The 23,015-nt window shown below is 46.4% G+C and overlaps 1 protein-coding gene across 1 annotated transcript in view; it reads right to left on the reverse strand.

Annotated features, from left to right (window-relative positions):
- The window catches only part of IGSF21 (immunoglobin superfamily member 21), a 666,639-nt gene that overhangs the window by 11,617 nt on the left and 632,007 nt on the right, over positions 1-23,015 (reverse strand). The window contains exons 7-8 of the mRNA XM_088463203.1: positions 15,270-15,355; positions 13,850-14,042 (exon numbers count right to left, since the gene is read on the reverse strand). Of these exons, the coding sequence (XP_088319329.1) occupies positions 13,850-14,042; positions 15,270-15,355 (279 nt within the window). The remainder of the gene's footprint in view (positions 1-13,849; positions 14,043-15,269; positions 15,356-23,015) is intronic.

The raw sequence follows: 23,015 nt of genomic DNA on the forward strand, positions 1-23,015 counted from the left end.
AGTATAGTGTAGTGTTCAACAGTGTAGTGTTCTATAGTGTAATGTTCTGCAGTGTCATGTAGTGTTCTACATTGTAATGTTCTGCAGTGTCATGTAGTGTTCTATAGTGTAATGTTCTGCAGTGTCATGTGGTGTTCCGTAGTATAGTGTTCTGCAGTGTCATGTGGTGTTCTGTAGTGTTCTGCAGAGTCATGTGGTGTTTTGTAGTATAGTGTTCTGCAGTGTCATGTGGTGTTCTATAGTGTAATGTTCTGCAGTGTCATGTAGTGTTCTATAGTGAAGTGTTCTGCAGTGTCATGTAGTGTTCTATATTGTAGTGTTCTGCAGTGTTATGTAGTGTTCTATAGTGTGGTGTTCTGTAGTGCAGTGTTGTGTAGTATAATATAGTTTTCTTTAGTGTTGTGTGGTACAGTGCACTGTAGTGTAGTGTTCCGTAGTGTAGTGTCGTGTAGTGCAGTGTACTGTAGTATTGTGTAGTATCCTGTTTAGTGTACTGCAGTGTAGTGTACTGTAGTGTAGTATCCTTTAGTGTACTGTAGTGTTGTATCCTTTAGTGTACTGCATTGTAGTGTACTGTAGTGTAGTGTCGTTTAGTGTACTACAGTGTAGTGTACTGTTGTATAGTATCCTTTAGTGTACTGTAGTGAAGTATCCTTTAGTGTACTGTAGTGTAGTGTCGTTTAGTGTGCTACAGTGTAGTGTACTGTAGTAAAGTATCCTTTAGTGTACTGTAGTGTAATATCCTTTAGTGTACTGCAGTGTAGTGTACTGTAGTGTAGTATCCTTTAGTGTACTGTAGCGTAGTGTAATATCCTTTAGTGTACTGCATTGTAGTGTACTGTAGTGTAATATCCTTTAGTGTACTGTAGTGTACTATAGTGTAATATCCTTTAGTGTACTGTAGTGTAGTATCCTTTAGTGTACTGCATTGTAGTGTACTGTAGTGTAGTATCCTTTTGTGTACTGCAGTGTAGTGTACTGTAGTGTAATATCCTTTAGTGTACTGTAGTGTAGTGTACTGTTGTATAGTATCCTTTAGTGTACTGTAGTGCAGTATCCTTTAGTGTACTGTAGTGTAGTGTCGTTTAGTGTGCTACAGTGTAGTGTACTGTAGTAAAGTATCCTTTAGTGTACTGTAGTGTAATATCCTTTAGTGTACTGTAGTGTAGTATCCTTTAGTGTACTGTAGCGTAGTGTAATATCCTTTAGTGTATTGTAGTGTAGTATCCTTTAGTGTACTGCATTGTAGTGTACTGTAGTGTAATATCCTTTAGTGTACTGTAGTGTACTATAGTGTAATATCCTTTAGTGTACTGTAGTGTAGTATCCTTTAGTGTACTGCATTGTAGTGTACTGTAGTGTAGTATCCTTTTGTGTACTGCAGTGTAGTGTACTGTAGTGTAATATCCTTTAGTGTACTGTAGTGTAGTATCCTTTAGTGTACTGCATTGTAGTGCACTGGAGTGTAGTATCCTTTAGTGTACTGTAGTGTAGTATCCTTTAGTGTACTGCAGTGTAGTGTACTGTAGTGTAGTATCCTTTAGTGTACTGCAGTGTAGTGTACTGTAGTGTAGTATCCTTTAGTGTACTGCAGTGTAGTGTACTGTAGTGTGGTATCCTTTAGTGTACTGCAGTGTAGTGTACTGTAGTGTGGTATCCTTTAGTGTACTGCAGTGTAGTGTACTGTAGTGTAATACCCTTTAGTGTACTGTAGTGTAGTGTTTTGCAGTGTAATATCCTTTAGTGTACTGTAGTGTAGTATCCTTTAGTGTACTGCATTGTAGTGTACTGTAGTGTAGTATCCTTTTGTGTACTGCAGTGTAGTGTACTGTAGTGTAATATCCTTTAGTGTACTGTAGTGTAGTGTACTGTTGTATAGTATCCTTTAGTGTACTGTAGTGCAGTATCCTTTAGTGTACTGTAGTGTAGTGTCGTTTAGTGTGCTACAGTGTAGTGTACTGTAGTAAAGTATCCTTTAGTGTACTGTAGTGTAATATCCTTTAGTGTACTGTAGTGTAGTATCCTTTAGTGTACTGTAGCGTAGTGTAATATCCTTTAGTGTATTGTAGTGTAGTATCCTTTAGTGTACTGCATTGTAGTGTACTGTAGTGTAATATCCTTTAGTGTACTGTAGTGTACTATAGTGTAATATCCTTTAGTGTACTGTAGTGTAGTATCCTTTAGTGTACTGCATTGTAGTGTACTGTAGTGTAGTATCCTTTTGTGTACTGCAGTGTAGTGTACTGTAGTGTAATATCCTTTAGTGTACTGTAGTGTAGTATCCTTTAGTGTACTGCATTGTAGTGCACTGGAGTGTAGTATCCTTTAGTGTACTGTAGTGTAGTATCCTTTAGTGTACTGCAGTGTAGTGTACTGTAGTGTAGTATCCTTTAGTGTACTGCAGTGTAGTGTACTGTAGTGTAGTATCCTTTAGTGTACTGCAGTGTAGTGTACTGTAGTGTGGTATCCTTTAGTGTACTGCAGTGTAGTGTACTGTAGTGTGGTATCCTTTAGTGTACTGCAGTGTAGTGTACTGTAGTGTAATACCCTTTAGTGTACTGTAGTGTAGTGTTTTGCAGTGTAATATCCTTTAGTGTACTGTAGTGTAGTATCCTTTAGTGTAGTGTAGTATGCTTTAGTGTACTGTAGTGTAATATCCTTTAGTGTACTGTAGAGTAGTGTAGTATCCTTTCGTGTACTGCAGTGTAGTGTAGTATCCTTTAGTGTACTGCAGTGTAGTGTAGCATCCTTTCGTGTACTGCAGTGTAGTATCCTTTAGTGTACTGCAGTGTAGTGTACTGCAGTGTAGTATCCTTTAGTGTACTGCAGTGTAGTGTAGTATCCTTTAGTGTACTGCAGTGTAGTATCCTTTCGTGTACTGCAGTGTAGTGCAGTGTAGTATCCTTTGGTGTACTGCAGTGTAGTGTAGTGTAGTATCCTTTAGTGTACTGCAGTGTAGTGTAGTGTAGTGTAGTATCCTTTAGTGTACTGCAGTGTAGTATCCTTTCGTGTACTGCAGTGTAGTATCCTTTAGTGTACTGTAGTGTAGTATCCTTTCGTGTACTGCAGTGTAGTATCCTTTAGTGTACTGCAGTGTAGTATCCTTTTGTGTACTGCAGTGTAGTATCCTTTAGTGTACTGTAGTGTAGTATCCTTTCGTGTACTGCAGTGTAGTGTAGTATCCTTTAGTGTACTGCAGTAGAGTATCCTTTAGTGTACTGTAGTGTAGTATCCTTTAGTGTACTGCAGTGTAGTGTAGTATCCTTTAGTGTACTGCATTGTAGTGTAGTATCCTTTAGTGTACTGTAGTGTAGTATCCTTTAGTGTACTGCAGTGTAGTATCCTTTAGTGTAGTGTAGTATCCTTTAGTGTACTGTAGTGTAGTATCCTTTAGTGTACTGCAGTGTAGTGTCCTTTCGTGTACTGTAGTGTAGTATCCTTTAGTGTACTGCAGTGTAGTGTAGTGTAGTATCCTTTAGTGTACTGCAGTGTACTGTAGTGTAGTATCCTTTAGTGTACTGCAGTGTAGTGTCCTTTCGTGTACTGTAGTGTAGTATCCTTTAGTGTACTGCAGTGTAGTGTAGTGTAGTGTAGTGTAGTATCCTTTAGTGTACTGCAGTGTACTGTAGTGTAGTATCCTTTAGTGTACTGTAGTGTACTGTAGTGTAATATCCTTTAGTGTACTGCAGTGTAGTGTAGTATCCTTTCGTGTACTGCAGTGTAGTGTAGTATCCTTTCGTGTACTGCAGTGTAGTATCCTTTAGTGTACTGCAGTGTAGTGTACTGCAGTGTAGTATCCTTTAGTGTACTGCAGTGTAGTGTAGTATCCTTTAGTGTACTGTAGTGTAGTATCATTTAGTGTACTGCAGTGTAGTATCCTTTCGTGTTCTGCAGTGTAGTGTAGTGTAGTATCCTTTAGTGTACTGCAGTGTAGTGTCCTTTAGTGTAGTGTAGTGTAGTGTAGTATCCTTTAGTGTACAGCAGTGTAGTGTAGTATCCTTTAGTGTACTGTAGTGTAGTATCCTTTAGTGTACTGTAGTGTAGTATCCTTTCGTGTACTGCAGTGTAGTGTAGTATCCTTTAGTGTACTGTAGTGTAGTATCCTTTAGTGTACTGCAGTGTAGTATCCTTTAGTGTACTGTAGTGTAGTATCCTTTAGTGTACTGCAGTGTAGTGTAGTATCCTTTAGTGTACTGCATTGTAGTGTAGTGTAGTATCCTTTAGTGTACTGTAGTGTAGTATCCTTTAGTGTACTGCAGTGTAGTATCCTTTAGTGTAGTGTAGTGTAGTGCAGTGTAGTATCCTTTAGTGTACTGCAGTGTAGTGTCCTTTCGTGTACTGTAGTGTAGTATCCTTTAGTGTACTGCAGTGTAGTGTAGTGTAGTATCCTTTAGTGTACTGTATTGTAGTATCCTTTAGTGTACTGCAGTGTAGTGTAGTGTAGTATCCTTTAGTGTACTGCAGTGTACTGTAGTGTAGTATCCTTTAGTGTACTGCAGTGTAGTGTAGTATCCTTTCGTGTACTGTGGTGTAGTGTAGTATCCTTTAGTGTACTGTAGTGTAGTGTAGTATCCTTTAGTGTTCTGTAGTGTAGTGTAGTATCCTTTAGTGTACTGTAGTGTAGTGTAGTATCCTTTAGTGTACTGCAGTGTAGTGTAGTGTAGTATCCTTTTGTGTACTGTAGTGTAGTGTAGTATCCTTTAGTGTACTGCAGTGTAGTGTAGTGTAGTATCCTTTCGTGTACTGTAGTGTAGTATCCTTTAGTGTACTGCAGTGTAGTGTAGTATCCTTTCGTGTACTGTAGTGTAGTGTAGTATCCTTTAGTGTACTGCAGTGTAGTGTAGTGTAGTATCCTTTTGTGTAGTGTAGTGTAGTATCCTTTAGTGTACTGCAGTGTAGTGTAGTATCCTTTTGTGTACTGTAGTGTAGTGTAGTATCCTTTAGTCTACTGCAGTGTAGTGTAGTATCCTTTAGTGTACTGTAGTGTAGTATCCTTTAGTGTACTGTAGTGTAGTATCCTTTCGTGTACTGTAGTGTAGTGTAGTATCCTTTTGTGTACTGTAGTGTAGTGTAGTATCCTTTAGTGTACTGCAGTGTAGTGTAGTGTAGTATCCTTTTGTGTACTGCAGTGTAGTGTAGTATCCTTTAGTGTACTGCAGTGTAGTGTAGTATCCTTTAGTGTACTGTAGTGTAGTATCCTTTAGTGTACTGCAGTGTAGTATCCTTTAGTTTACTGCAGTGTAGTATCCTTTAGTGTAGTGTAGTATCCTTTAGTGTACTGTAGTGTAGTGCAGTGTAGTATCCTTTAGTGTACTGCAGTGTAGTGTCCTTTCGTGTACTGTAGTGTAGTGTAGTATCCTTTAGTGTACTGCAGTGTAGTGTAGTATCCTTTAGTGTAGTGTAGTATCCTTTAGTGTACTGCAGTGTAGTATCCTTTCGTGTACTGCAGTGTAGTATCCTTTAGTGTACTGTAGTGTAGTATCCTTTCGTGTACTGCAGTGTAGTGTAGTATCCTTTAGTGTACTGCAGTAGAGTATCCTTTAGTGTACTGTAGTGTAGTATCCTTTAGTGTACTGCAGTGTAGTGTAGTATCCTTTAGTGTACTGCATTGTAGTGTAGTATCCTTTAGTGTACTGTAGTGTAGTATCCTTTAGTGTACTGCAGTGTAGTATCCTTTAGTGTAGTGTAGTATCCTTTAGTGTACTGTAGTGTAGTATCCTTTAGTGTACTGCAGTGTAGTGTCCTTTCGTGTACTGTAGTGTAGTGTAGTATCCTTTAGTGTACTGCAGTGTAGTGTAGTGTAGTATCCTTTAGTGTACTGCAGTGTACTGTAGTGTAGTATCCTTTAGTGTACTGCAGTGTAGTGTCCTTTCGTGTACTGTAGTGTAGTGTAGTATCCTTTAGTGTACTGCAGTGTAGTGTAGTGTAGTGTAGTATCCTTTAGTGTACTGCAGTGTACTGTAGTGTAGTATCCTTTAGTGTACTGTAGTGTACTGTAGTGTAATATCCTTTAGTGTACTGCAGTGTAGTGTAGTATCCTTTCGTGTACTGCAGTGTAGTGTAGTATCCTTTAGTGTACTGCAGTGTAGTGTAGTATCCTTTCGTGTACTGCAGTGTAGTATCCTTTAGTGTACTGCAGTGTAGTGTACTGCAGTGTAGTATCCTTTAGTGTACTGCAGTGTAGTGTAGTATCCTTTAGTGTACTGTAGTGTAGTATCATTTAGTGTACTGCAGTGTAGTATCCTTTCGTGTTCTGCAGTGTAGTGTAGTGTAGTATCCTTTAGTGTACTGCAGTGTAGTGTCCTTTAGTGTAGTGTAGTATCCTTTAGTGTACAGCAGTGTAGTGTAGTATCCTTTAGTGTACTGTAGTGTAGTATCCTTTAGTGTACTGTAGTGTAGTATCCTTTCGTGTACTGCAGTGTAGTGTAGTATCCTTTAGTGTACTGTAGTGTAGTATCCTTTAGTGTACTGCAGTGTAGTATCCTTTAGTGTACTGTAGTGTAGTATCCTTTAGTGTACTGCAGTGTAGTGTAGTATCCTTTAGTGTACTGCATTGTAGTGTAGTGTAGTATCCTTTAGTGTTCTGTAGTGTAGTATCCTTTAGTGTACTGCAGTGTAGTATCCTTTAGTGTAGTGTAGTGTAGTGCAGTGTAGTATCCTTTAGTGTACTGCAGTGTAGTGTCCTTTCGTGTACTGTAGTGTAGTATCCTTTAGTGTACTGCAGTGTAGTGTAGTGTAGTATCCTTTAGTGTACTGTATTGTAGTATCCTTTAGTGTACTGCAGTGTAGTGTAGTGTAGTATCCTTTAGTGTACTGCAGTGTACTGTAGTGTAGTATCCTTTAGTGTACTGCAGTGTAGTGTAGTATCCTTTCGTGTACTGTGGTGTAGTGTAGTATCCTTTAGTGTACTGTAGTGTAGTGTAGTATCCTTTAGTGTTCTGTAGTGTAGTGTAGTATCCTTTAGTGTACTGTAGTGTAGTGTAGTATCCTTTAGTGTACTGCAGTGTAGTGTAGTGTAGTATCCTTTCGTGTACTGTAGTGTAGTGTAGTATCCTTTAGTGTACTGCAGTGTAGTGTAGTGTAGTATCCTTTCGTGTACTGTAGTGTAGTGTAGTATCCTTTAGTGTACTGCAGTGTAGTGTAGTATCCTTTCGTGTACTGTAGTGTAGTGTAGTATCCTTTAGTGTACTGCAGTGTAGTGTAGTATCCTTTTGTGTAGTGTAGTGTAGTATCCTTTAGTGTACTGCAGTGTAGTGTAGTATCCTTTTGTGTACTGTAGTGTAGTGTAGTATCCTTTAGTCTACTGCAGTGTAGTGTAGTATCCTTTAGTGTACTGTAGTGTAGTATCCTTTAGTGTACTGTAGTGTAGTATCCTTTCGTGTACTGTAGTGTAGTGTAGTATCCTTTTGTGTACTGTAGTGTAGTGTAGTATCCTTTAGTGTACTGCAGTGTAGTGTAGTGTAGTATCCTTTTGTGTACTGCAGTGTAGTGTAGTATCCTTTAGTGTACTGCAGTGTAGTGTAGTATCCTTTAGTGTACTGTAGTGTAGTATCCTTTAGTTTACTGCAGTGTAGTATCCTTTAGTGTAGTGTAGTATCCTTTAGTGTACTGTAGTGTAGTGCAGTGTAGTATCCTTTAGTGTACTGCAGTGTAGTGTCCTTTCGTGTACTGTAGTGTAGTGTAGTATCCTTTAGTGTACTGCAGTGTAGTGTAGTGTAGTATCCTTTAGTGTACTGTAGTGTAGTATCCTTTAGTGTACTGCAGTGTAGTGTAGTATCCTTTCGTGTACTGTAGTGTAGTGTAGTATCCTTTAGTGTACTGCAGTGTAGTGTAGTGTAGTATCCTTTAGTGTACTGCAGTGTACTGTAGTGTAGTATCCTTTAGTGTACTGCAGTGTAGTGTAGTATCCTTTCGTGTACTGTAGTGTAGTGTAGTATCCTTTAGTGTACTGTAGTGTAGTGTAGTATCCTTTAGTGTACTGCAGTGTAGTGTAGTGTAGTATTCTTTCGTGTACTGTAGTGTAGTGTAGTATACTTTAGTGTACTGCAGTGTAGTGTAGTATCCTTTTGTGTACTGTAGTGTAGTGTAGTATCCTTTAGTGTACTGCAGTGTAGTGTAGTATCCTTTAGTGTACTGCAGTGTAGTGTAGTATCCTTTAGTGTACTGTAGTGTAGTATCCTTTAGTGTACTGTAGTGTAGTATCCTTTTGTGTACTGTAGTGTAGTGTAGTATCCTTTAGTGTACTGCAGTGTAGTGTAGTGTAGTATCCTTTCGTGTACTGTAGTGTAGTGTAGTATCCTTTAGTGTACTGCAGTGTAGTGTAGTGTAGTATCCTTTTGTGTACTGCAGTGTAGTGTAGTATCCTTTAGTGTACTGCAGTGTAGTGTAGTATCCTTTAGTGTACTGTAGTGTAGTATCCTTTAGTGTACTGCAGTGTAGTATCCTTTAGTGTACTGTAGTGTAGTATCCTTTAGTGTACTGCAGTGTAGTGTAGTATCCTTTAGTGTACTGCATTGTTGTGTAGTGTAGTATCCTTTAGTGTACTGTAGTGTAGTATCCTTTAGTCTACTGCAGTGTAGTATCCTTTAGTGTACTGTAGTGTACTGCAGTGTAGTATCCTTTAGTGTACTGCAGTGTAGTGTCCTTTCTTGTACTTTAGTGTAGTATCCTTTAGTGTACTGCAGTGTAGTATCCTTTAGTGTAGTGTAGTATCCTTTAGTGTACTGTAGTGTAGTGTAGTGTAGTATCCTTTAGTGTACTGCAGTGTAGTGTAGTGTAGTATCCTTTAGTGTACTGTAGTGTAGTATCCTTTAGTGTACTGCAGTGTAGTGTAGTATCCTTTCGTGTACTGTAGTGTAGTATCCTTTAGTGTACTGTAGTGTAGTGTAGTATCCTTTAGTGTACTGCAGTGTAGTGTAGTGTAGTATCCTTTTGTGTACTGTAGTGTAGTGTAGTATCCTTTAGTGTACTGCAGTGTAGTGTAGTGTACTGCAGTGTAGTGTAGTGCACTGCAGTGTAGTGTACTGCAGTGTAGTGTAGTGTAGTGTACTGCAGTGTAGTGTAGTGTACTGCAGTGTAGTGTAGTGCACTGCAGTGTAGTGTAGTGTACTGCAGTGTAGTGTAGTGTAGCGTAGTGTACTGCAGTGTAGTGTAGTGTACTGCAGTGTAGTGTACTGCAGTGTAGTGTAGTTTAGTGTAGTGTACTGCAGTGTAGTGTAGTATCCTTTTGTGTACTGTAGTGTAGTGTAGTATCCTTTAGTGTACTGCAGTGTAGTGTAGTGTAGTATCCTTTAGTGTACTGCAGTGTAGTGTAGTATCCTTTAGTGTACTGTAGTGTAGTATCCTTTAGTGTACTGTAGTGTAGTATCCTTTCGTGTAGTGTAGTGTAGTATCCTTTAGTGAACTGCAGTGTAGTGTAGTGTAGTATCCTTTAGTGTACTGCAGTGTAGTGTAGTGTAGTATCCTTTTGTGTACTGTAGTGTAGTGTAGTATCCTTTAGTGTACTGCAGTGTAGTGTAGTGTAGTATCCTTTTGTGTACTGCAGTGTAGTGTAGTGTAGTATCCTTTAGTGTACTGTAGTGTAGTATCCTTTAGTGTACTGCAGTGTAGTATCCTTTAGTGTACTGTAGTGTAGTATCCTTTAGTGTACTGCAGTGTAGTGTAGTATCCTTTAGTGTACTGCATTGTAGTGTAGTGTAGTATCCTTTAGTGTACTGTAGTGTAGTATCCTTTAGTGTACTGCAGTGTAGTATCCTTTAGTGTAGTGTAGTATCCTTTAGTGTACTGTAGTGTAGTGCAGTGTAGTATCCTTTAGTGTACTGCAGTGTAGTGTCCTTTCGTGTACTGTAGTGTAGTGTAGTGTAGTATCCTTTAGTGTACTGCAGTGTAGTGTAGTGTAGTATCCTTTAGTGTACTGTAGTGTAGTATCCTTTAGTGTACTGCAGTGTAGTGTAGTGTAGTATCCTTTCGTGTACTGTAGTGTAGTGTAGTATCCTTTAGTGTACTGTAGTGTAGTGTAGTATCCTTTAGTGTACTGCAGTGTACTGTAGTGTAGTATCCTTTAGTGTACTGCAGTGTAGTGTAGTATCCTTTCGTGTACTGTAGTGTAGTGTAGTATCCTTTAGTGTACTGTAGTGTAGTGTAGTATCCTTTAGTGTACTGCAGTGTAGTGTAGTGTAGTATCCTTTCGTGTACTGCAGTGTAGTGTAGTATCCTTTTGTGTACTGTAGTGTAGTGTAGTATCCTTTAGTGTACTGCAGTGTAGTGTAGTGTAGTATCCTTTAGTGTTCTGCAGTGTAGTGTAGTATCCTTTAGTGTACTGTAGTGTAGTATCCTTTAGTGTACTGTAGTGTAGTATCGTTTCGTGTACTGTAGTGTAGTGTAGTATCCTTTAGTGTACTGCAGTGTAGTGTAGTGTAGTATCCTTTCGTGTACTGTAGTGTAGTGTAGTATCCTTTAGTGTACTGCAGTGTAGTGTAGTGTAGTATCCTTTTGTGTACTGTAGTGTAGTGTAGTATCCTTTAGTGTACTGCAGTGTAGTGTAGTGTAGTATCCTTTTGTGTACTGCAGTGTAGTGTAGTATCCTTTAGTGTACTGCAGTGTAGTGTAGTATCCTTTAGTGTACTGTTGTGTAGTTTCCTTTAGTGTACTGCAGTGTAGTATCCTTTAGTGTACTGTAGTATAGTATCCTTTAGTGTACTGCAGTGTAGTGTAGTATCCTTTAGTGTACTGCATTGTAGTGTAGTGTAGTATCCTTTAGTGTACTGTAGTGTAGTATCCTTTAGTGTACTGCAGTGTAGTATCCTTTAGTGTACTGTAGTGTAGTGCAGTGTAGTATCCTTTAGTGTACTGCAGTGTAGTGTCCTTTCGTGTACTGTAGTGTAGTATCCTTTAGTGTAGTGTAGTATCCTTTAGTGTACTGTAGTGTAGTGTAGTGTAGTATCCTTTAGTGTACTGCAGTGTAGTGTAGTGTAGTATCCTTTCGTGTACTGTAGTGTAGTGTAGTATCCTTTAGTGTACTGCAGTGTAGTGTAGTGTAGTATCCTTTAGTGTACTGCAGTGTACTGTAGTGTAGTATCCTTTAGTGTACTGCAGTGTAGTGTAGTGTAGTGTACTGCAGTGTAGTGTAGTGTAGTGTACTGCAGTGTAGTGTAGTGTAGTGTACTGCAGTGTAGTGTAGTGTACTGCAGTGTAGTGTAGTGTACTGCAGTGTAGTGTACTGCAGTGTAGTGTAGTGTAGTGTAGTGTACTGCAGTGTAGTGTAGTGTAGTGTACTGTAGTGTCGTGTCTAATTACTGATAAATTACAAGCTTCTTCTCTTGATTAGCCGTAAACCAATAGGAGACAAACAACCCCGTATAAATGTCCCGGACTGAGATAAGCGACCACTCCTGATTGGCTGGTCATATAACGCCCCATACACACTAGACGATTTTTTATAAACGATCTGAACGATAAGGACATCTTTGAACGATATATCGTTCAAATCGTCCAGAGTGTACGCACTATGCGAAGAACGATGCGCGATCCCGCTGGTCGTTACCAATATCCCCAGTCGTCTGTACATGCAGCACAATCTGGGGATATCATTATCCGAATGCAGCATGGCCTCGCCCCTCCCTGCCGTCATTGCTGGCATCGGCAAGTGTGTATGCACTTACCAATGCCGGGTCCCGCTGCTGACGATACCGCTGAGTATACACATCGCTTAGTGTGCACCCAGCTACAAGTAGGCGGGCTTAACAGACATTAACTCTTTAGTGACAGAAGATCCTGGGGATCAGTCTCTGATGCTTCCCGGGGTTCTCTCTCCTCCCAATGCATTACAGCGGATCAAAGTCAGAAACGTCATGTAGGTAAGTAATTATAAAATCCGCAATAATATTTAATACAATACTATAGACTAATATATCTTAGTTCCTTTAAAGGGGGCACTGTTAGTTAAATAAGCATATAAATAATATATAGGGACACTTATTTATGACCGTTCATCGGGAAGAGTCGCCTTTTCTGTGTGTTACATCCTCAATGACTGGGGTCTAGGTTTATCGGAGAATGATTGTACCTGTGACACTCAGTGGGCTCCCCCTTACCTGAGCCGGATTACCAGCGATTTAGGCACTCATGGCGGGCTGTTGGGGGGCTGATCTTAGCCCCCTCTCCCCATATTAATAGTGATGGGTGACCCTGGAATCTGTGTGCTGATAACACGCAGGTACCGGGAGGAAGATGGATAACCCGGCCGTCATTACATGTCCCATCGTACCTGTACTCGGTAACACCACAACCTCCCATTAGCATGTAATGGCTTTGTGCCCTGACCTTCCTAATGAGGCTCCGCCCCTCAGCGTCCCATCTGCCAGACTCATCAGGGTCCCCTCTGCCCCCACACACCCGGCCAGTCACAGTATCTGGGGGGGTCATGGGATGGGGTGTATAAGCATGTTATTATCTCTTGTACTCTCTGGATGAACTACAAATCCCATCATATATTTGCTCACAGGACATGGGTTATAGGGCCTGATTCAGAGCCGGACGCAATTAGCGCTCGCTCGTCCAGAAAATAGGGGTGGCTATTCAAATGAACCGTTCGCTCTTTGCGGTCTGTTCACGCCTCTAGGTCTGAACGAGCGAACAAAACTTGCGGTCGTTTTTGGAAAACGACGCCCCCTGGCCGCTCGCATCCTACGTCATGTCCGCTATTTATTAGATTAATCGAGTACATCGACCAGCGTCTGAACTGCTCGCTATTCTTGTGGTTGGTTTTTGCTACCACAATCTTGCGAGCAGTTCTGGCTATAAAATAACCAAGTGACGTGGTCAATGACGCTGCTGTATTAATTATGCACACCCATAAAACGCCCGTTTTGACCTTTAAGCACGCCTGCGATCGGATCTCCACTCCCCGTTTTCAAGCACCTTCCCCTGTTACCACCCACATACGCCTCCTCCTGTCACTCAAAATAGCAGGCATTCGCTATTTAGCGAACAAACGATTTTCGGCCGCACTGACTGGTTCGCGCATGCGTATTACGATCCGTACGCATGCGCAGTTGGGCAAACATCGCTCGGAGCGAACGAGCGGCCGCTTACGAGCGGCTCTGAATCAGGCCCATAGTGCCATTATCAGGAACACATCTTGGAGGGGGTTGAGTACAGGATGACGGCCCTCAGCCCAGGACCCCTACATCTTACTCTGACGCTATGCCGGGACTTATTAGCAGATGTCACATCCTCAGTGTTGGTGGCTTCGTACTAATAAACTAAAAAGGAAATAGCTACATACTGACTTGTGCAACATTTGCTATGCTCTTTAGTCCGTACGCAGAATGAACACTTACTATAGGACATACGTTTAGTACATAGTGACCTTTCTATAGTAAAGGAGATGTGATTTCACAATCGAGCAATCTCGGGATTAGTTTGTTTGGATTTGGGAAACGCCTCCTAATGTGTTACTTGTCCTTAGGAATGAATTAGTGTCAGGAGAATTAATAGTTTATGATGGTAGTTGCGTTGCGGTCCGGTGCCGGCACAACGCTGCCGCGTACCAGCTGGTTACCTTGGTTGCTTATTTATTGATTTGATGTTTGAGTTGTGAGTTACCCTTTAGAAATGACCGGCTGAGACTTGATATATTGCAAATATGCCACAAGTTGTGAAAGATTTATACCGCGTAGAACGCAGAACAGAATGTGCCCGGCCGAGGTTACGCCGCGCGTCCTTCACTCATTTTCTCGCCTTAGAATACAATAAGAGAGCGCAGCAAGACCAGGACTAGAGTCTGTCTGTTTATAGAGGACACAGGAGCCTGATTTATGGGGATATCGGTGTATAGAGCTGCACTCACCAAATACTATCAGCCGGGTGTGTGTGTCTGTGGAGCCCAGGGGGTTCTGGGCAGTGCAGCGGTACATAGAGCCGTTCAGTTCCGCCGGGACCCTCTCCAGGAGCAGCTCCTTCCCGTCATGTTCTGAGCTACCATCCAAAAGTCTTCCGCCAACCCTGGTCCATGTAAAGAGGGGCTCGGGAAAGACCTCATTCTGCAAAGTAAAGTGGAGAACATTGTTTAGCTTAAATAAATCAAAGGTTTTTATATATATATATATATATATATATATATATATTCTATATAATTATGTAGTGATTGAATGGCAATTTGGGGGAGCGCGTTAGATCTGTAAAACAATGATTGGCAATGTGCAGTGCACAGTACATTGATTAGCCTAGGAATATGCGTTTCATTGCTAAGTCTTCATCAGGGGCTTCCCCCTCCCATCCTGTGTCGTCTGCAGTTGCTGGTGTCCTGTGATTCCCCCCAGAAAGGCTCCTGACTGTTATTGCAGTGACCACGCGCTCTGCTGTCCCTGAGCATCTCCAGGCTGCTCTGCAAACGCCAGATAATCAGGTTTATACCCTTATACAGTGCCCTGAGCACTTTGAAATATTGTTTTTTTATTCCCTTGGAAATATTGACAGAAATACTACAGCAGATTGGCCGGCACGCGGCCTGTGATTGTGTACTGATTACAGAGGTATTGATCCCATCCCTGTTCTGGATGGGATCCAGTGTTCCTGTTGTAGTCAGATAAGCCTCATATTTCTTGTTACCAAGTACGTATAATATTAACCCTTTGTCTTTCCAACTCAGGGCCTGATTCAGAGAGGGTGGGGTGATGCGGCTGCGCTCCCAGACACGCCCCCTTTTCGGCATCACTTGAGGTCACCTCCCAGTCTCCACCCTGATTACGCCCAGGGATCATAAACCCCTTCTCAAGCGTTAGGGATGCCGTACGCTATTGGCGAAATTGGTTTGCACGTGCGCAGTAAGGGATTCCTGGAATTTTGGCGAATACGCAGTAGCAAAACTTTGGCCCGCTATACCCACGTCTGTGAACGCAGTGCACCAACGCTCCCATTACACGCCCACCGAGCGGACCATTGTCACGTGCGCTTGTAGCCACCTCCCATCACTTTTCCACAGCATTTCTGATACCGTCCGTCTTGACTGCGGCGGCGCCTTTACGCGCTCAGTCTGCGTAACGCATGCGCCGTACCAGTTTCTAGAAAGTGTTGTGCAGCACAGTTGCAAGAAAATCACTCAACTCCGTCGCCAACGCGGGCGGCTCCTCTACAGCATCACCCCGGCGAATGAACGTCTGCGCAGCTCATACACATCTGATAATGTCGGCCGCTCGGGCTTCCTTATTTATCATTATACTAAGAGAAATTCTTCATGTACTCTGGTCCCGGATCCCCCCCGTCATTACCTGAAACTCCTGCACCGCCATCCGCACTGTGTCGCCAACACGCGCTCTGATGGGAGCCACGGTTATTTTGGGCCCTCGGGGAGCAGCTGTGGAGACAGAGATCGGAGACACCTATTAGACAGACGGATTCCCTGACATGTCCGCAGGATAAGAGGGGCGCGGACTTAGCCCCCATACTGGGACTATTATAGAAATGTGCGCCCAAACATGCCGCAGAGGTAATCATGATCACTTGTGCACGTCAGCTGGCTATTATTTATTATTAGAGACGCTAAGCACTTATCTTTGCTATTTGTGCCACTTTAGTGTCCTCTATTTGTATTTACGGAGCGTCTGGCTGTTTTCCCGTTGTTTGGGGGGCGCCATTAGAGCGCCTACTGCCATATGCAAAACACTCCGTACGCAGGAAGAGTGAAATATCATCTCCTTGACAATTACGTTTTCAGGAGACTTTTTGTTTCTCAGCTAATTGGTCCCAATTAACTGTTCTGGGCATCAGGACACAATGAAGGTTGTGACCGTGTTTGACGTCCCCTGGCACTGAAGCTGAGGGATTGGAAGCTATGTATCGCAGCGCCTGCACCTCTAATGCAGTATTCCCGCTGGCCAGGTGTCATTACCGGCACAGACGTGTACTATAACACAAACACTCATATATTGTTCTTGTACTGTAGTCATAGCTCCTAACCGTCCTGACTGAGGCGGGATAGCACTGATTTAAGGGCACCGATGAAAACCCAGACTCCTCCGGGAAATCACCGCAATGTAGCCGCGTTGTGAGTCCGACTGATTCATTACTGTGCCGCTACTAAGGGACATTGGGCCTGACTGTAGGCTTTTAGCATGGTGCGGTGTCTTTGGGCATAGCAGTGAGGTTACAGTAAGCTGATGCCGCAGGAGGCGTCTTCTGATAATAGACGCTGCCTGTCGGCTTCTGTGATCCGGTGTCCGAGGAAGCGGCCATCGGATCCCTCGGCGTGACCCCCCAGGTTACTCAGGATGGCGGGTGTTATCACACAGCTGGAGCACGCCCAGGAGAAGGGGCCTACGCCCCTTGTTTTCTGACATGACACCGCCCCAACTCTGCCCCCAAGCAGCCACAGTCTGTCAGTCAGGCGCTGCGAGCAAGCTGGCAATCACTGATCAGGACGTGCGCAGTACAGATCCCGCGCACGATCGGACACTATCGGACCTGTACGCAAACCACTGAGTAACAGGCTCCAAGTACAAACCCTGAAAATAGGCCTCATCGCCTCATACTGCAGAGATTGGGGCAAACTATCAGCAATCAGAGGCTGGGACACCAGCTCAGGTAACCGCCAGCTCTGGCACTTGCTAATGGGAAGAGGTTCTGGGTTAGGACCCAGCAGCCCTGCGTTATCCGGCTGCCCATGTACAGTGCAAAGTAGTTGTGCTGGGCATCGGGTTCAACTGCTGCCCACCAGGGAGGGACCACGTGATCCGTCTCTGGCCGGGCTCAGCCATAGAGCTAAGCTGAGGGGCACCATCTTCAGGTGCATTTCCCTACAAAGACAAAGCAGGAAAACATTTGTTTATCAGAGCTTGTTAAATCGCATTACGACAATATTCCCATACAATGTACATTGTATGGGGACCGAGGTAGCTGGGTGCGCTGTGTGGGGATAGTGACAGGGACAGTATGTGGGGTGCACTGTGTGGGGGCTGCGATCTATGGGGACTGTGGTAGGGAGCGTCGCATGGGGACTGTGGTTCGGTGCACTGTTTGGGGACTGTGGCGGGGTGCACTGGTTGGGGACTGTGGCGGGGAGCGCTGTCTGGGGGCTGCGATCTATGGGGCCTGTGGTAGGGAGCGCCGCATGGGGACTGTGGTTCGGTACACTGTGGGGACTGTGGCTGTGTGCAATGTGTGGGGACTTTGGTGGGGGGGAATGGTAGGGAGCACTGTGTGGGGACTGCAGTGGGGTGCAGTGTATGGTGACTGTGGCAGGGAGCGCTGTAGTAGGACTGTGGCAGGGCGCACTGCCACAGTCCTGCCACAGTGGGGACTGGCGGGGTGCACTCTATGGGGAGTGTGTCGGGGTGCGCTGTAGTAGGACTGTGGCAGGGTGTACTGTGGGGAGTGTGTCGGGGTGCACTGTGCGGGGACTGGCGGGGTGGACTGTGTAGGGAGTGTGTCGGGGTGCACTCTGTGGGGAGTGTGTCGGGGTGCGCTGTAGTAGGACTGTGGCGTGGTGCACTGTGTGGGGACTGTGGCGGGGTGTGCTTTGGGGAGTGTGTCGGGGTGCGCTGTAGTAGGACTGTGGCGGGGTGCACTGTGTGGGGACTGTGGCGGGGTGTGCTATGGGGAGTGTGTCGGGGTGCACTGTGTGAGGACTGTGGCGGGGTGTGCTATGGGGAGTGTGTCGGGGTGCACTGTGTGAGGACTGTGGCGGGGTGTGCTATGGGAGAGTGTATCGGGGTGCGCTGTAGTAGGACTGTGGCGTGGTGCACTGTGTGGGGACTGTGGCGGGGTGTGCTATGGGGAGTGTGTCGGGGTGCGCTGTAGTAGGACTGTGGGGAGTGTGGCATGGTGCACTGTGTGGGGACTGTGGCGGGGTGTGCTATGGGGAGTGTGTCGGGGTGCGCTGTAGTAGGACTGTGGCGTGGTGCACTGTGTGGGGACTGTGGCGGGGTGTGCTATGGGGAGTGTGTCGGGGTGCGCTGTAGTAGGACTGTGGCGGGGTGTGCTATGGGGAGTGTGTCGGGGTGCGCTGTAGTAGGACTGTGGCGTGGTGCACTGTGTGGGGAGTGTGGCGGGGTGTGCTATGGGGACTGTGGCGTGGTGCACTGTGTGAGGACTGTGGCGGTATGTGCTATGGGGAGTGTGTCGGGGTACGCTGTAGTAGGACTGTGGGGAGTGTGGCGTGGTGCACTGTGTGGGGACTGTGGCGGGGTGTGCTATGGGGAGTGTGTCGGGGTGCGCTGTAGTAGGACTGTGGCGTGGGGCACTGTGTGGGGACTGTGGCGGGGTGTGCTATGGGGAGTGTGTCGGGGTGCGCTGTAGTAGGACTGTGGCGGACTGTGGCGGGGTGTGCTATGGGGAGTGTGTCGGGGTGCGCTGTAGTAGGACTGTGGCGTGGTGCACTGTGTGGGGAGTGTGGCGGGGTGTGCTATGGGGACTGTGGCGTGGTGCACTGTGTGAGGACTGTGGCGGTATGTGCTATGGGGAGTGTGTCGGGGTGCACTGTAGTAGGACTATGGCGTGGTGCACTGTGTGGGGACTGTACTCTATGGGGAGTGTGGCGGGGTGCACTGTGTGAGGACTGTGGCGGTATGTGCTATGGGGAGTGTGTCGGGGTGCGCTGTAGTAGGACTATGGCGTGGTGCACTGTGTGGGGACTGTGGCGGGGTGTGCTATGGGGAGTGTGTCGGGGTGCGCTGTAGTAGGCTGTGGCGGGGTGCACTGTGAGGACTGTGGTGGGGTGTGCTATGGGGAGTGTGTCGGGGTGCACTGTAGTAGGACTGTGGCGGGGTGTGCTATGGGGAGTGTGTCGGGGTGCGCTGTAGTAGGACTGTGGCGGGGTGCACTGTGTGGGGACTGTGGGGGGGTGTGCTATGGGGAGTGTGTCGGGGTGCACCGTAGTAGGACTGTGGCGGGGTGCACTGTGTGGGGACTGTGGGGGGGTGTGCTATGGGGAGTGTGTCGGGGTGTGCTGTAGTAGGACTATGGCGGGGTGCACTGTGTGGGGACTTTGGGGGTGTGTGCTATGGGGAGTGTATCGGGGTGCACCGTAGTAGGACCGTGGCGGGGTGTACTGTGTGGGGACTGTGGGGGGTGTGCTATGGGGAGTGTGTCGGGGTGCACCGTAGTAGGACTGTGGCGGGGTGTGCTATGGGGAGTGTGTCGGGGTGCACCGTAGTAGGACTGTGGCGGGGTGCACTGTGTGGGGACTGTGGGGGGGTGTGCTATGGGGAGTGTGTCGGGGTGCACCGTAATAGGACTGTGGCGGGGTGCACTGTGTGGGGACTGTGGCGGGGTGTGCTATGGGGAGTGTGTCGGGGTGCACCGTAGTAGGACTGTGGCGGGATGTGCTATGGGGAGTGTGTCGGGGTGCACCGTAGTAGGACTGTGGCGGTGTGTGCTATGGGGAGTGTGTCGGGGTGCACCGTAGTAGGACTGTGGCGGGGTGTGCTATGGGGAGTGTGTCGGGGTGCACCGTAGTAGGACTGTGGCGGTGTGTGCTATGGGGAGTGTGTCGGGGTGCACCGTAGTAGGACTTTGGCGGGGTGTGCTATGGGGAGTGTGTCGGGGGTGCGCTGTAGTAGGACTGTGGCGGGGTGCACTGTGTGGGGACTGTGGGGGGGTGTGCTATGGGGAGTGTGTCGGGGTGCACCGTAGTAGGACTGTGGCGGGGTGCACTGTGTTTATTTTATAGCTCAACCCCTTACAGCTATGGTGCAAAATAACAGATGGAGTTAGAGGAAAGTGACCGACTATCCCTGAGATTATCCAGATAGACCTGAGGCAGGGAACCGAGCAGTAACTGTGTCACTGAGTTATTAATGACAATAGATCTGTAAGTCGCTGCGGACAGGCCCAGCTTTGGCCACCAGTATAATAAAAGCACAGGGGGATATTCTGTGCACAAACAGCAGCAGACTAACAAGCGACTGTTATATAACCGGCAATCTTTTTCCATTAGGTACACAATGTAACGCACAGTAAGCTGTATGGCCTGGATGTCACTGTGTCCCGTATGGCCTGGGTGTCACGGTGTCCCGTATGGCCTGGATGTCACTGTGTCCCGTATGACCTGGGTGTCACTGTGTCCCGTATGACTGGGTGTCACTGTGTCCCGTATGACTGGGTGTCACGGTGTCCCGTATGGCCTGGGTGTCACGGTGTCCCGTATGGCCTGGGTGTCACGATGTCCCGTATGGCCTGGATGTCACTGTGTCCCGTATGACCTGGGTGTCACTGTGTCCCGTATGACTGGGTGTCACTGTGTCCCGTATGGCCTGGGTGTCACTGTGTCCCGTATGGCCTGGGTGTCACGGTGTCCCGTATGGCCTGGGTGTCACGGTGTCCCGTATGGCCTGGGTGTCACTGTGTCCCGTATGACTGGGTGTCACGGTGTCCCGTATGACTGGGTGTCACGGTGTCCCGTATGACTGGGTGTCACGGTGTCCTGTATGGGCTGGGTGTCACGGTGTCCCGTATGGGCTGGGTGTCACGGTGTCCCGTATGGGCTGGGTGTCACTGTGCCCTGTATGGCCTGCGTGTCACTGTGCCCTGTATGGCCTGGATGTCACGGTGTGCTGTAGGGCCTGGATGTCACGGTGTCCTGTAGGGCCTTGGTGTCACGGTGTCCTGTACGGCCTGGGTGTCACTCTGACCTGTACGGCCTTGGTGTCACTGTGCCCTGTAGGGCCTGGGTGTCACTGTGCCCTGTAGGGCCTGGGTGTCACTGTGTCCTTTATGGCCTGGGTGTCACTGTGTCCTTTATGACCTGGGTGTCACTGTGTCCTGTAGGGCCTGGGTGTCACTGTGCCCTGTAGGGCCTGGGTGTCACTGTGCCCTGTAGGGCCTGGGTGTCACTGTGTCCTGTAGGGCCTGGGTGTCGCTGTGTCCTGTATGACCTGGGTGTCGCTGTGTCCTGTAGGGCCTGGGTGTCGCTGTGTCCTGTAGGGCCTGGGTGTCGCTGTGTCCTGTATGACCTGGGTGTCGCTGTGTCCTGTAGGACCTGGGTGTCACTGTGTCCTGTAGGGCCTGGGTGTCACTGTGCCCTGTATGACTGGGTGTCACTGTGTCCTGTATGACTGGGTGACACTGTCCCCACTTGTCATTCAGGTCAGTATTATCAGAATGTTGAGGGGCTTACAGTATTTCATACAGGCCCAGCAGGAGGAGCAAACTGTAGTGCAGCAGTCCGACATTGCGGGGACCCCTGAGGAACCAGGGCATACAGGTGTGTAAATAAGTAAGCAGGCAGATTTTATGTTGGTGACATACATGTATGTACAGTACTTGTGCCTGGGTCCTGTAATGTGAGACTGGCGGAGTGTGAGAGTATGGGATAATGAATGTCACCGCTGTAATCACAGCTAAAGTGGCTTCTGACAAGTATTAAAACACAATTTAGCACATTATTCTGCAGTGCACTTTGTGCGGCACTTACACACCATCATTATCACACTGTAAAAAAGCAACTTCATGCCATAAAAAATCACTGAAATCAGTATAATTAATGGGGAGTCAGCTTAGATCGCTATTAATGTCCAACTTTATGTAACAACGTTCCCCGGATGTCTGACGTCAGTATCAGGGCTGCTCCACTAATACTCTGCGTCTTATACGGGAATAACTGCATGGAATGGGCAGAAAGCACGCTATTACTAGGCTACACTGGTCACAGCACGTGGGTGCACCCCAGTGTACAGAAGAGGTGTGGGACCCCAGTGTACAGAAGAGGTGGGGGACCCCAGTGTACAGAAGAGGCGGGGGGGACCCCAGTGAACATAAGAGGTGAAGGGACCCCAGTGTACATAAGAGGTGGGGGACCCCAGTGTACATAAGAGGTGGGGGACCCCAGTGTACATAAGAGGCAGGGGGTGGGGGACCCCAGTGTACATAAGAGGCAGGGGGTGGGGGACCCCAGTGTACATAAGAGGCGGGGGGAGGGGGACCCCAATGTACATAAGAGGGGGGGAACCCCAATGTACATAAGAGGGGGGGTATTTTACACACATTTGTCATAAAATTATTTCCAATTTCTAAGCCATGATATATAAATTTTTCCAATGCTTTTGGTTTTTTTTCCTTTGGAAAAAGCTAGGAAAAATGTAAATAGATGCTAAATATTTCTATGAAAAGAGGTTCCAGCACTCGCAGTAAGTTATAGAGGTTCCAGCACTCGCAGTAAGTTATAGAGGTTCCAGCACTCGCCGTAAGTTATAGAGGTTCCAGCACTCGCAGTAAGTTATGGTGGTTCCAGCACTCGCAGTAAGTTATGGTGGTTCCCGCACTCGCAGTAAGTTATAGTGGTTCCCGCACTCGCAGTAAGTTATAGAGGTTCCAGCACTCGCAGTAAGTTATAGAGGTTCCAGCACTCGCAGTAAGTTATAGTGGTTCCAGCACTCGCAGTAAGTTATAGTGGTTCCAGCACTCGCAGTAAGTTATAGAGGTTCCAGCACTCGCAGTAAGTTATAGTGGTTCCAGCACTCGCAGTAAGTTATAGTGGTTCCCGCACTCGCAGTAAGTTATAGAGGTTCCAGCACTCGCAGTAAGTTATAGATGTTCCCGCACTCGCAGTAAGTTATAGTGGTTCCCGCACTCGCAGTAAGTTATAGAGGTTCCAGCACTCGCAGTAAGTTATAGTGGTTCCAGCACTCGCAGTAAGTTATAGTGGTTCCCGCACTCGCAGTAAGTTATAGAGGTTCCCGCACTCGCAGTAAGTTATAGAGGTTCCCGCACTCGCAGTAAGTTATAGAGGTTCCCGCACTCGCAGTAAGTTATAGAGGTTCCAGCACTCGCAGTAAGTTATAGAGGTTCCAGCACTCGCAGTAAGTTATAGAGGTTCCAGCACTCGCAGTAAGTTATAGTGGTTCCCGCACTCGCAGTAAGTTATAGAGGTTCCAGCACTCGCAGTAAGTTATAGTGGTTCCAGCACTCGCAGTAAGTTATAGTGGTTCCAGCACTGGCAGTAAGTTATAGAGGTTCCAGCACTCGCAGTAAGTTATAGAGGTTCCAGCACTGGCAGTAAGTTATAGAGGTTCCAGCACTCG

This window comes from Taudactylus pleione, unplaced genomic scaffold (genome assembly GCF_031769625.1).
Source record: "Taudactylus pleione unplaced genomic scaffold, aTauple2 ptg001334l, whole genome shotgun sequence".
Lineage (NCBI taxonomy): Eukaryota > Metazoa > Chordata > Amphibia > Anura > Myobatrachidae > Taudactylus > Taudactylus pleione.